The 14,386-nt window shown below is 41.5% G+C and overlaps 1 protein-coding gene across 1 annotated transcript in view; it reads right to left on the bottom strand.

The window, feature by feature from the left end:
- Nucleotides 1–584: 584 nt before the first annotated feature.
- LOC126423034 (uncharacterized) overlaps nucleotides 585–14,386 on the bottom strand; it is a 130,170-nt gene continuing 116,368 nt past the window's right edge. The window contains exon 5 of the mRNA XM_050087250.1: nucleotides 585–855. Coding sequence (XP_049943207.1) covers nucleotides 585–855 — 271 coding nt within the window. The remainder of the gene's footprint in view (nucleotides 856–14,386) is intronic.

Genomic DNA, 14,386 nt, shown 5'->3' with positions numbered 1-14,386 from the left:
GCCGTCGTGGCCGTGCGGTTCTAGGCGCCACAGTCTGGAACCGAGCGACCACTACGGTCGCAGGTTCGAATCCTGCCTCGGGCATGGATGTGTGTTCTGTCCTTAGGTTAGTTAGGTTTAATTAGTTCTAAGTTCTAGGCGACTGCTGACCTCAGAAGTTAAGTCGCATAGTGCTCAGAGCCATTTGAACCAACCAAAACAAATTGCATAAAATGTAGAGGAAAAGGACTGTTTGAAACTTTTTCTCAAAAAACTGAAGCAGTCTCCACTATATCTTTTTATTACAAAAGTTGTATTACATTTTTATGCCATAAAACAGGAGTTGTCATCAGTGCAAAATTTTGCTAGCGATTGCAAGACACAACAGTAAATTGACAAGCTTATTTTTGAGTAATTGCCGTTCCTCATAATACTGAATATGTTACAGTAGATCAAAGGACAATTAAGCTGAAAAGAAGCCTCATCCACACTATCGTGCTAGTGCTCTGGTATTAAAATTTTTATTTTTTGATCATGTAAATCGTGTAATACGCCAAAATATTCAGAGGATTCAACTTAATTCACCGTTTTCTTGCAAGGCGTGTTCAGGGTAGAAATGGATATACCTGTGAGAGCCCTCGTGCGTTCCTGATTCTTTTAAGACGGTATCCGTTGGGCTTGCAGAATTTCGACGCCGGTCTGGAGGCGCGGCGGGGGCGTAGCAGCTCGGAGAGCAGGGCGGCCGCGGCAAGCACGCAGCCCGCCGCCAACGCCACCAGCGGTCCGCCGAGGCTCTGCAGCGCCAGCGGCGCCGCGGTCCCAGAGCTCTCGCACCAGTCCTGCCGCAGCACGCAGCGGTACCGCCGGTCGCCGAACCTGCACGCCACAGGGGCACCAAACTCGGATAAAGACTTCTGGTTCGCTGTCTCGCCACTTGGAGCGCTGCTACTTTATCGATCCAACATCTCGCTTTCTTATCGGCTGATGTTACAGCCTTCAATGTTTCTATTGTTTCACAGTTAACAAAACAAGGTTCGGTCACATTGTGCTTCTGATTATGACATCTCGTGTGTATTGTTCTCTTTGAATTGCGTTGTAAATACGTTACTCGTATTCTGACTGCGTTCCTCTCGCATCGGTAATACTGGATGGTGTACATGATTTCAAATTTCTTTTTTCCAATTTAAATTGGTTTATGGATAAAATATTACTTACCGCAGCGGCGCCGTTACTGATGTTGGCAACGACCGGCCATGAACTATATAATTAATGCTGTTCCTGCTCTATGGTTGGCAGTAGAGTCCTGCATGACCGAGTACGCGAACACGAAATACGAGATGGGGCGAGCACACCCTAACTGGATAGGCTACCCGCACTAGTACTTGTAACCGAACATAGAAGCCGTGACCGAATACGTAGCACGTAACTTCAAACGCATTACACGAGTCATTATCCGTGTGAGAATGCAGCCAGTACGGGCTTCTCATTTGTGGTGTATCTCTCTCTGTAATCATGCAGCGCGAGGAAGCCGGTGCATTAAGACCTAATATTGAAACCAATGTTTACACATTGAAGGAACAGGAAGGTCTAAAAAGCCAAGTATGACGTACATTTCTGTTGGTTGTAGACGAAAACAGCGCGTCTGCTGGGTACGTATCGTGCATAAACAGCTCCACATTATCGTGTTTCCAGTCGGGAAACCCTCATTTAAAGAAACACAGTTGCAGGAAACCTCACAAACATACAGCTCCTTCAGGGATACCGGCAGTAATAGAAAATAGTATTACAGCAAAATGTGTTGCAATGTGTGCTAAAGATATGAGACCTTTTAATGCTGTTTCCGTAAAGGTTTCAGAGAACTAGGCCAAGAATTAATACATCTAGGTGCGCATTATGGAGAAGTTAACGTGGCACATGACATCCCTCTACTATAAGCTGACATGTCAAAAAACAAGCTGACGCAATGTGAAGTAGCATAATGTCTTCTGTTATTGCGGAAGTTATTAATAAAACAAGTGCTGCGACAGTTCATATGTGGACTGATTCGCATAATCAGGTGCATTATTTGACGCTTACAACACAGTACATTAACACAGATTGGTCTCCTGTGAACAATGTTTTATTTACAACAAAATTCCTTGGCGTTAAGAGGACGGGAGTAAATATTATGAAAGAAATTGAAGAGAGAATGGCTGATTGGGACATTTCGCCGCACATGTTGCACTGTTTTGTTAATGTCTCCGACCACGTTGCCAATGTAATAACGGCTTTGGAAAATCACGAAAGGATTCCTTGTGCTGCTCATTGTATAAACACAGCACTTAGCCGTACTTTCGTTGAAGATAACTTCTTGTTAAATCATGCCCCGAACATCGCATCAACAATAAATACGGCAAAATGCATTGTAAGGTACATTAAAAAATGTGGCCTCTGCTCGTCTTGAAATCATCGTTGAAACAAGAGGTTGCACGCGCTGGAACAGCTTGTACAGTATGCTGGAATCCTTACACACTCAGTATAACGAAGATACTGCTTTGCTGACGGAAAAGGACTCCGCTTCAGATTGCAAGGATATGATAAGGAGCTTGCAGGTAAATTGCGCATTTTCTGAGACCATTTAAAGAGGCCACAGATGAATTAGAAGGCGAAAAAGAATCGACAATCCAGTTAGTTCTTTTTTGGTTTCACAAACCGCAACACATTTGCAGTGTCAACGACACTGACTGTCATGTGAGTAATTACTGCAGTTAAAAGAACTGTTTCATTATGATACGTGATAGATTTATAATTACCTAGCGTAATTGATGTGTACTAACTGATATGTATTTTTTAAAAGGAGGTACAAAGGATAAAAAATCGAGCCTTGACTTTCGTTTGTGAGAAGACTGTGATCACTTCCAGACATAAAATTGCTACGTCTCCTATCCGCGATTGTATTGAAATATCATTTTACTTTCCAAGTGCTTTATGAATTTAGCTGTGTCACGTACTCGTTCTTGGAAACGTTACTTTTGTATTAAAAGAGAGAGAGACAGAGATAAATACATTGTGTGTGTGTGTGTGTGTGTGTGTGTGAGAGAGAGAGAGAGAGAGAGAGAGAGAGAGAGAGGGAGAGAGGGGGGGAGGGGGGCGTTGGATTTGTACAGCACAGTGCAGCGAGCCGGAATGAGGCGAGCTGAGACGTCAGCGGTGACCGGTCATGCTCAGTTATCCGCGTGTCCGGAATCCGGACAACAGACATGGCCCAAGTACGTGACCGAGCCGAGTCGTGTGGGGCCGGACGCGAGCGGCTCGGTCCCCCTGTCAATAGACGAGCCGTGACCGGTCAAACATTGAGCGTTGCAGCACTCTAGTTGGCAGTATCTTGTATGTATCCTCGTCCGCTCAGTAAATTAACTATTCTCGTAAAGTGAACATTTCATAACACAAAAATGTTAGCGTTAATATGAACGTCACATACACTATGTGATCAAAAATATCCGAATACGACCAAAAATACGTTTTTAATACAGACAGGTCCAGAAAAATGTATCCACCGATTAAAAGTCCATAACTGGCAATTTAATTGACGGAGTTGTCTCATCTTTTTTAGTGTAATAGTTTGCAGTTCCGGCAATCGCCACACAAGCGTTGTATTGCGTTGATCCATTTTGTCAGATGACAGTCGTCAGATAGTCAGTGTTTTGTTATTCGTTGCACCTAGTTACTCCAGTAAACATGGCTGGCGCAAGGCTTACATTCGATGAAAGGAAGTCAGTTTTGAAGTGGTATTTTAAGTACGAATACATTAATGAGGTTCAACGGCAATGGCGAAATGAGTATCAAACAGAGCCATCGACACGTTTAACGATTCGTCGCATTCGAGACAAATTTGAAGCCGAAGGCTGTGTTGTACACAAACAACGATCTGGACGACCTGCAACAGTAACAAGTCCAGCTAACTCCCGTCGTGTGTTACAACAGTTCACTCCCTCACCACAGAAGTCTGTGAGACAGTGTGCCCGTGAAACTGGAGTCAGTCACTCAAGTGTTCGGCGAATTTTGAAGTCAGCAAGTTGAAGTGCTACATCCCATGATGAACGAGGACGACCCAGATCGCAGAATGGAGTACTGCCCCTGGTTTACTAACATGGTGTCCAACGATGAAAAGTTTGCAGAGATGATTGTGTGTTCTGGTGAGGCACAGTTCAAACTCAATGGTACAGTAAATCGCCTCAATTGCATCTACTGGCCGGCCTCGGTGGCCGTGCGGTTCTAGGCACTTCAGTCCGGAACTGCGTGATTGCTACGGTCAGCCGGCCGAAGTGGCCGTGCGGTTAAAGGCGCTGCAGTCTGGAACCGCAAGACCGCTACGGTCGCAGGTTCGAATCCTGCCTCGGGCATGGATGTTTGTGATGTCCTTAGGTTAGTTAGGTTTAACTAGTTCTAAGTTCTAGGGGACTAATGACCTCAGCAGTTGAGTCCCATAGTGCTCAGAGCCATTTGAACCATTTTTTGCTACGGTCGCAGGTTCGAATCCTGCCTCGGGCATGGATGTGTGTGATGTCCTCATGTTAGTTACGTTTAAGTAGTTCTAAGTTCTAGGGGACTGATGACCTCAAATGTTGAGTCCCATAGCGCTCAGAGCCATTTTTTGCATCTACTGAGCCGCCGAAAATCCGAACGTCCATGTAGACAAAGTAGTGAATTTGCCAGGAGTAAATGTGTGGTGTGGGTTATCTTACCGGAGCTTGATTGGGCCATTCTTCTTTGACGGCACTGTTACCGGTGAGGCGTACCTTCAGAAGCTTCAGACATCCATTTTACCTGCCATCCGTAACTTGTATGGGGACAGAAGAGTTTGCTTTCAACAAAATGGTGCCCCAGCCCACTACCAAAATCGTATTATGGCGTATCCCGACGAAAATCTACCAGGAAGATGGATAGGTCGTAGAGGTGCTGTGGAGTATCCACCACGTTCCCCAGACCTAACTGCTCAGGACTTTTACCTGTGGGGAACACTAAAGGACGTCGTTTATCTACAAAAGCCACGCGCGTTGGATGAACTTCTAGAACCCATAGTACTTTCATGTGCAAATATCCAACTGAACACGTTGCAGTCAGTAGTTCGTGCTGCAGTTCGGCGGCATCGTTTGCGTGTTGATGTTAATGGCGACCATTTCGGACACCTACAGTGATATCTTTAAGTTGGACTTTAAGCTATACTTTCACGAAAAATGAGACAACTCCGTCAATTAGTCTATGGACTTTTAAACAGTAGCTACATTTTTCTGGGCCCCTCTGTCAGGTGCATTGTGCTGCCACCTACTGCCAGGCGCTCCATATCAGCGACATCAGTAGTCATTAGACATCGTGAGAGAGCAGAATGGGCACTCCGCGGAACTCATGGGCGTGGTCAGGTGATTGGGTGTCACTTGTGTCATATGTCTGTATGCGTGAATTCCATACTCCTAAACATCACTAGGCCCACTGTTTCCAGTGTGACACTGGAGTCCGCCCCGATAGCTGAGTTGTCAGCGTGACGGATTGCCGTCCTACGGGCCGAGGTTCGATTCCCGGCTGGGTCGGGGATTTTCTCCGCTCAGGGACTGGGTGTTGTGTTGTCTTCATCAACATTTCATCCCCATCCGGCGCGCGGTCACCCAATGTGGCGTCGAATGTAAAAGACCTGCACCAAGGCGGCCGGACCTGCCCCGAAAGGGGCTTCCCGGCAATGACGCAAAACGCTCACTTCCATTTGAGTAAAGTGGAAACGTGAATGGAGATGTACAGCACAAAAGCGTACAGGTCGGTCTCGTCTGTTCACTGACAGAGACCGCCGACAGTTGAAGAGGGTCGTAATGTGTAATAGGCAGACATCTATTCAGACCATCACACAAGAATTCGAAACTGCATCAGGATCCATTGCAAGTACTGTGACAGGCGTGAGGTGAGAAAACGTGGATTTCATGGTCGAGCGGCTGCTCATAAGCCACACATCACGCCGGTAAATGCTAAACGACGCCTCGCTTTGTGTAAGGAGCGTAAACATTGGACGATTGAACGGTGGAAAAACGTTGTCCGCAGTGACGAATCACGGTACACAATGTCGCGATCCGATGGCAGGTTGTGGGTATGGCGAATGTCCAGTGAATGTCATCTGCCCGCGTGTGTAGCACCAACACTAAAATTCGGAGGTGGTGGTAATATGGTGTAGCCGTGTTTTTCATGTATAGGTCTTGCACCCCTTGTTGTTTTGTGTGGCACTATCACAGCACAGGCCTACATAAATGTTGTAACTACCTCCTTGCTTCCCACTGTTGAAGAGCAATTCTGGGAGGCGGTTGCATCTTTCCACACGAGTGAGCACCTGTTCATAATTCACAGCCTGTGGCGGAGTGGTTACATGGCAATTACATCCTTGTGATTTCTACCCGTGGTCTAGGGGTAGCGTCTTTGATTCACAATCAAAACGTCTTCGGTCCCGGGTTCGATCCCCGCCACTCCCTAAATTTTGATAAATAATCAGCATTGGCGGCCGAAGACTTCCGGTATAAGAAGTCAACCTCATTCTGCCAACGGCCTTGTCAAAGAGGGCGGAGGAGCGGATAGAGGTTCAGGGCACTCTCTTCTCCTAGGGGTGGGAAATTTCCCCTAAAGGCGGGTCCGCAGCTAGTGGTCGTGCGGTAGCGTTCTCGCTTCCCACGCCCCGGTTCCTTAGGTTAGTTAGGTTTACGTAGTTCTAAGTTCTAGGGGACTGATGACCATAGACGTTAAGTCCCATAGTGCTCAGATCCATTTGAACCACTTGAACCTAAAGGCGGAAGAATCAGCAATGATACTGGACTGTAAGGCGTACCCAGGAGCAGATATAGACTCAGATCACAATATAGTAGTGATGAAGAGTAGGCTGAAATTCAAGACATTAGTCAGGAAGAATCAATACGCAAAGAAGTGGGATACGGAAGTACTAAGGAATGACGAGATACGTTTGAAGTTCTCCAACGCTATAGATACAGCAATAAGGAATAGCGCAGTAGGCAGTACAGTTGAAGAGGAATGGACATCACTAAAAAGGGCCATCACAGAAGTTGGGAAGGAAAACATAGGTACAAAGAAGGTTGCTGCTAAGAAACCATGGGTAACAGAAGAAATACTTCATTTGATTGATGAAAGGAGGAAGTACAAACATGTTCCGGGAAAATCAGGAATACAGAAATACAAGTTGTAGAGGAATGAACTAAATAGGAAGTGCAGGGAAGCTAAGACGAAATGGCTGCAGGAAAAATGTGAAGACATCGAAAAAGATATGATTGTCGGAAGGACAGACTCAGCATACAGGAAAGTCAAAACAACCTTTGGTGACATTAAAAGCAACGGTGGTAACATTAAGAGTGCAACGTGAATTCCACTGTTAAACGCAGAGGAGAGAGCAGATAGGTGGAAAAAAATACATTGAAGGCCTCTATGAGGGTGAAGATTTGTCTGATGTGGTAGAAGAAGAAACAGGAGTCGATTTAGAAGAGATAGGGGATCCAGTATTAGAATCGGAATTTAAAAGAGCTTTCGAGGACTTACGGTCAAATAAGGCAGAAGGGACAGATAACATTCCATCAGAATTTCTAAAATCATTGGGGGAAGTGGCAACAAAACGACTATTTACGTTGGTGTGTAGAATATATGAGTCTGGCGATATACCATCTGACTTTCGGAAAAGCATCATCCACACAATTCCGAAGACGGCAACAGCTGACAAGTGCGAGAATTATCGCACAATCAGCTTAACAGTTCATGCATCGAAGCTGCTTACAAGAATAATATACAGAAGAATGGAAAAGAAAATTGAGAATGCGCTAGGTGACGATCAGTTTGGCTTTAGGAAAAGTAAAGGGACGAGAGAGACAATTCTGAGATTACGGCTAATAATGGTGTAAGTAGGCTGTTTATGTTTTCTTATTGGCAACGTTACGTAGCGCTCTGTACGAAAATCACTGGCTGTACTGTGTGCAGTCTGTGGCTAGTTTGCATTGTTGTCTGCCATTGTAGTGTTGGGCAGCTGGATGTTAACAGCGCGTAGCGTTGCGCAGTTGGAGGTGAGCCGCCAGCAGTGGTGGATGTGGGGAGAGAAATGGCGGAGTTTGGAAATTTTTATGATGGATGTCATGAACTCCTATGTACGAGTATATTATGATTTTTCAACACTATTAAGGTAAATACATTGTTTGTTCTCTATTAAGATCTTTCATTTGCTAACTATGCCTATCAGTAGTTAGTGCCTTCCGTAGTTTGAATCTTTTATGTAGCTGGCAGTAGTGGCGCTCGCTGTATTGCAGTAGTTCCAGTAACGAAGATTTTTGTGAGGTTAATGATTTGTGAAAGGTATAGGTTAATGTTAGTCAGGGCCATTCTTTTGTAGGGATTTTTTTGAAAGTCAGATTGCGTTGCGCTAATAATATTGTGTGTCAGTTTCAGCACAGTCTTGTATAATTTTTCCAAGCGGATGTTTCATATGGCGACCCTGCCAGAATACCTCACTGGAATCTTCTGATTTTTCCTTGTAGTTTGTGTAATTAGTGTAGGTTTTGTTTATTGCTAGCGCATAATCATAGAGAGAATTTCCTTTGTAGTTGCAGCCTTTCATTGTTGTACAGTAAAACAGTTGTGGCATGCATGTAGATTTGCACCAAGTATTTCGCAGCTGCAATTAACTAGATGTTATTTTCAGTGTTATGTTAATGTGTTCTCTTATTTTTGCTCTTCAAATTATGTTTTTCTGTGTTATTGTGTGAAATATTGCGACAATAATGGCGTGTGAAAAACGTAACACTAGGCTCCAAAGTAAACTGAGAAATAATAGTGACGACGAGCATAGCTTATCAGCACCACTGTGTAATGAAGTAACAGACATTCAAAGTAGTAATTTGGTAACTGTGCATAGGGAAATGGAGCGGGCGGCAAATAATGGTGTAGACAGTGAAACAAGTAGTGAACAGGGAAGCATTATCGATCGATCGGTCGGCAACAGCTCGCCTCAGGAATCCGAAATGACAGAACACAATATTGCAACTACTGTAGACTCAGGATTTGGGTCCTCACCGTTTTCTCACATAAGTCAAGACACATTTTCTGCTCGTCAAAATGTAAATGTTGCCGGTGCAAATGCACTGCCGAAAAGCATAGAATAACAGATTCCAGACACTAATACATTACTATTGCAATTAATGCAGCAAATGAAACAAAATCAGAGACAAACACAGCAACAGTTAGACACAATGGAACAACACCAGGGACAAACACAGCAACAGTTAGACACAATGGAACAAAATCTTCAAAAGTTAGACACAATGGAACAAAATCTTCAAAAGTTAGACACGACACTTGAACAAACACGTAAAGATTTAACTACTGAGTTACATAACATCGAATCGAAATATCAAAAAGTCTGTAATGACGTAAAAACACAAAGTTGTGAGCATTTCCAACCTATTTGTTCGCGTCATGAAAATGCATTACAGAATCACGAAGCAGCCATAAAAGAACTGCAAACTATTGTTCATGAAAATCACGACACCTTGCAAGATAAAATTGACTCAGTTGCATCTACCGATTCGGTTACGCAACTTGCAAAAACTCAAGAAAACTTAAAGGACACAGTAGATACGATTTCAACACAAATGGACACTCTGAAACTTGGTTCACAAAAACACACTGAGGAAATAAGTACACTATCGGAGAAAGTAGCGGAACTTTCGAATCAGTTCACTAACTTATCTGCAAAGGTAGATGATGATCTGAATGACACAAGACCTGTAGCCATCACTGACACAGAAGAGTATGAACAAATTGAGAAATTCAAACAAAATCAGAATCAAATTAAAACACAATACAAAAGAGAAATCCGGGAAGTACAAGATCAGTTGGCACAAGTAATACAAAAATTTCATATTTCAGAGGACACTCGCGCTCCAACACGGGAAGAGGAACTTAGAAATACGGAACAGCCACAAAATAATAACACAGGGCATTTCGAAAATTATGAAAGAAATTGGCAAGGTGCACCGAATTTTGAGATGGAACCGCCGACACGACGTAACAATGACCGATAAGCTACTCGCCGACACGATTATTTTGACTATAAGCTGTTCATTACTACACGTAAATTCAAAACATTTAAGAATTCTGGCAACGACATTCATCCACAAGCGTGGCTCCATCAATTCTCTCATTGTTTTCCTCCCAACTGGTCATTGGAGCACAGGTTAGAATTTGTGTGTGGCTACTTGGAGAATGAACCAGCTGTAAGAATGCGATCGGTCATTCACGATTGTCACAATGAAGGAGATTTTTATCATGCCTTCCTCTCAGCATATTGGTCTCAAGCTACACAAGACCGAGTAAAATATAGCATCATAATGATGAAACATTTCGAACAATCTGAATTTTCCAGTCTTGTGAAATATTTTGAAGATATGTTGCACAAGAATCAGTACCTGTCAAACCCATACAGCCCCTCAGAACTCATCCGCATTTGCTTAATCAAATTACCTGAACATTTACGACATACTATTTTGGAAGGACGTTGCAAAGACGACATTAAAGCTTTTCAGGGACTCTTACAAGAATTAGAAATTGACACTGACAATCGTGGAATGCGAAGACAGGAACACAACAATTACAGGTCCCATCCGTCACAATTCCGTGATGACAGAAATAATACACGACAAAGCTATTCTCACAACACAAATCGTGACCAAAACAGACACCATCTGTATGACAACCGTTGGCAGAATAATAGTTACAGAGAAAGATCGCATTTCCATAGTAATGAATGTGACAGAGACAACCATAGAATCAGACAATATGGGAACAAAAATAATTATTATCAAGGGAGACAGAATAACTTCAGACGCAATGGCCCACCACGCAGTTACGATTCTGGGAGAAATTCTCCACCACATGACCGACAAACAAGAAACTATGTAAACTACCGACAAAACGACAGACCTGAATTCCATCAGAACTGGTGAGCTTCAAACAGGCCAGAGCCTTCTCGTCAAGGTGAATTTATAGAAGTTCGGTCTCCTAATCCTAATAACGACGCGCCCCAACAAAGAGACAGAGAATGACACGCACCGCAGGCAGCCGCGTGCGCCGGCTGGCTCAGAGAAAAATAACATAGACGCTAACCTTGAGAAAAATTCCAGAATTCTTTACCGACGTATACCGCATGACAGTTGCATTCAAATTCAAACTCCGAGTACTATGAAGAGTAAAGGATTTCACCACACTTCACATATAAAACCGCTTATTGAGAGATAATCTGCTTTTTAACTTAGTCTTTGCTATAAAATTTTTCACTTTACATTACTAGTATGCTTTGTCAGACTTAAGAAACTGTTAACATGCAACACTGTTTGAAGTTAAATATCCAGTCAAGAACCAAGAGAACTTATTTAAACAGAAATTACGAATGCAATGTTATAGTGAGCAGACGACACAGTGTTTTTATTTGTACATTCTTGCTTGTTAGTTCCACTATCACGTAACGACTATAAGGATCACATACTTAGAACATATACCGGCAATGCTAATGAGATTTTAATACAACATTTTGGTTTACTTGAAAATACATTCTGGATTTAAAGTACTTTCAGTGAGATACCAGATGACACAGTGGTTAGTTTATGTGACAGCCACACGATTTTATCACGACGCTACTAGTGAGTGACAATATACAATGTTGCTTTTGCAGTGTTTCTGTTTTATATCTGCACAGTTTTTCTGAATTATTCTGGAAAGTAAAACATGTTTTAGTAGTAACTTTTGTGGTGTAGCTACAATGAGACAGCCTTTTCCGTAGCACAACAATACGTTACAGCACAGTACTTTCTTCATCACGGCAATAAGCGTAATAACTAAGATATCTATACGCAAAACATTTCACTTTTGTTTATCATGAGGTAGGCACATTGGCTTCTGCAGAACTTAGCTTTCGGAGGACGATAACTACGACACTTCCACAGAGATTATCTTACAACAAGACGCACAGTTTAGCGCTACAGTACACGTATTTGAGTGATTAATTTTGTACTTAAAACATTTATTTTTAAAGATTTTTGAATTACAAAGAAAGTTTTCCGTGATACATTTCATTCCATTGCTGTAATCTGTAACACCTGAGGGTATAATTACATTAATCCTCAGGGGGGTACACACTTACTTTGTGTACCACGTGTTTGGCAAGCACAAGGAGCCCTAGCTAATATGGTATTAGCTTATACAACTTTACACATCGGTACCATATTTCTCCAACACAAAATTACACAGCTACCTGATTATTTAACAGAGAAACAATTTTTTTTTTATGTCAGTGACACATGTTTACGCAATTACACAGTTGGATAATTTCACACCTATGAAATTGTATTTTATCAGTACTTTGTGAACTCTTCATATTTTTTCAGAACCATTGTGATACTATGAGAGCTTTGAATGATGTATTTCGTATGGGATCATGATTTTTAAAGTATGTTTGAGGCAGATCACACTTTTGACATGAGCAGATAATTTTTTTTAGGTTTTGAAATTATTGGAGGAAGCTACGACGATTTTGAGAGTTGACTGAGGTGTTATGATGTTATTATTACGATGACTATGTGTATTATGCTGTTGCGGTATGTTTATGATCAGTAAGCTGATGCTATATGAGTTATTTGATTATGCTACGTATCTGTTATGATGAAATATTGAAGAAGTGTCGACGAATAAGGTAAGGAATAATGAGAAGTGGTTAGGGACTCTGGTTTGTGAAAAAGGTTGTTGGAAACCAAGAATCGTACTTTATGAGTTATGAAATGCATGTAAATGCGTGAATGTATTACAATGCCAACGAAAATTTTGTGGACACTGTTATATCAATAGGATTTTGTTTCTACAGATTTGTAACACAAATTCTTGCCCTGTGAAATATTTTTATATGAGACTGTCACTGTAGTGGAAACTGCTGTCATAAATATTTCGGGAAGAAAGGTAGGTCTCTGTAAGCACCCAGCTGCGCGACAGACGCCTGAAAAAAAAACCATTAGTGTGTGCGTTTCAGAGGCGCAGGTGGAGAAGAAAAAAAAAAGGAGGCCATTATCCTCGCTATTGACATTCCTTTGTAGAAAGCATCGTAAATACGACACCCTCAAACTTGAAAACATGATTACACTGTAGAGTTCTTAATTTATAATATTTACTGAAATGAAATGATGAGAAACATTTTATGTCTATTGTCTTGCTAGTTGAAAGATTGTTTACTGCATTATGAAATGCCGTATGGCTAGTGAATGACGTTTCACGCCTTGCTTCACCTATTTTGTTTAATATCTAGTTTCTAGCTGCACTGCAGCATTGATTAAAATAAAATTTTATAGATGTACTAATATAAATATTTTCTGTCTACAGAACGAGTAAATAATAATTTTTTTCAAAAAAATGAGGGAGCACAAAAAGACATTTACCTTCACAGGAACTGCATACATAATTTGCTTTTCAAGTACTTGGTAATTTATTTTGTAGAAATAGTTCTGGTGCACCACTTTAATTACATAGACATTAAGATGTGATTATACATTTCCGGTATCTGCATTGTTATCTTTAGTGTACTATTTTTCTGCTTGAGCTATGTCATGTTTAGATATAAGTTATTGCATTTGCTGCTGCTGTTTGCCAGGCATAGTGCTATTAAATTTCACTTTGTATTACTCTGTTAATCTAGTTTTACTACTGCTTTATTTTTCTCGTTGCTGCACATTGGCTCATATTAGTTGTAATGTTGCATTGCGTGGTAATTTAGATTTATTGCAGCTTGCTTTGACAATTTCCATTTTTTTCATTGCTGTTTGTATTAATTGTTTTATGTGCTGCTGCATTGCCTCGTCCCTTGGTATATATATCTGAGCTCAGTAGATTTAAGTTAGCTAAAGATGGGGTAGGCTATATAAGAGAACAATTTGTGATGAATTGGAAGAAATGGATTGAGAAGCTATAAGAAAATGGTTTGGCCAAAAAGTATTTTGAAAGAGGATATGAACAAAAAAAGTAGGGTTTAAGGACAACAGGTTTTGGAAATAAATGATGAGGTAAGATAATGGAAAATAAATAATGAGGTAAGAAATATGTGAACATATAAATACAGAAAGCATGCTTGGATAGGATTTTTTTTTGGTGGAAACAAATGGTGAAATAAAATAAAAGATCTATGGAATGAAGTTTTAGGTTGGACTGCAGTACCAAATGTTACACTGAAAACAAACCCTGCCCTTTCCTCTTGTGTTATTCTGCTATGTGTTAGTGTACTCTTGTATATTTGTGTTTTTCCTGTCTTAATGTGTTTAACTAATAAGAGTTATGTTGTACAATTTTTCTGATAATATGTTATTTTCTT

The sequence above is a fragment of the Schistocerca serialis genome, chromosome 1, assembly GCF_023864345.2.
Source record: "Schistocerca serialis cubense isolate TAMUIC-IGC-003099 chromosome 1, iqSchSeri2.2, whole genome shotgun sequence".
In the NCBI taxonomy this organism is placed as follows: domain Eukaryota; kingdom Metazoa; phylum Arthropoda; class Insecta; order Orthoptera; family Acrididae; genus Schistocerca; species Schistocerca serialis.
The sequence above is the reverse complement of the archived record's forward strand: the minus strand, read 5'-3'. Positions and strand labels throughout refer to the sequence as shown.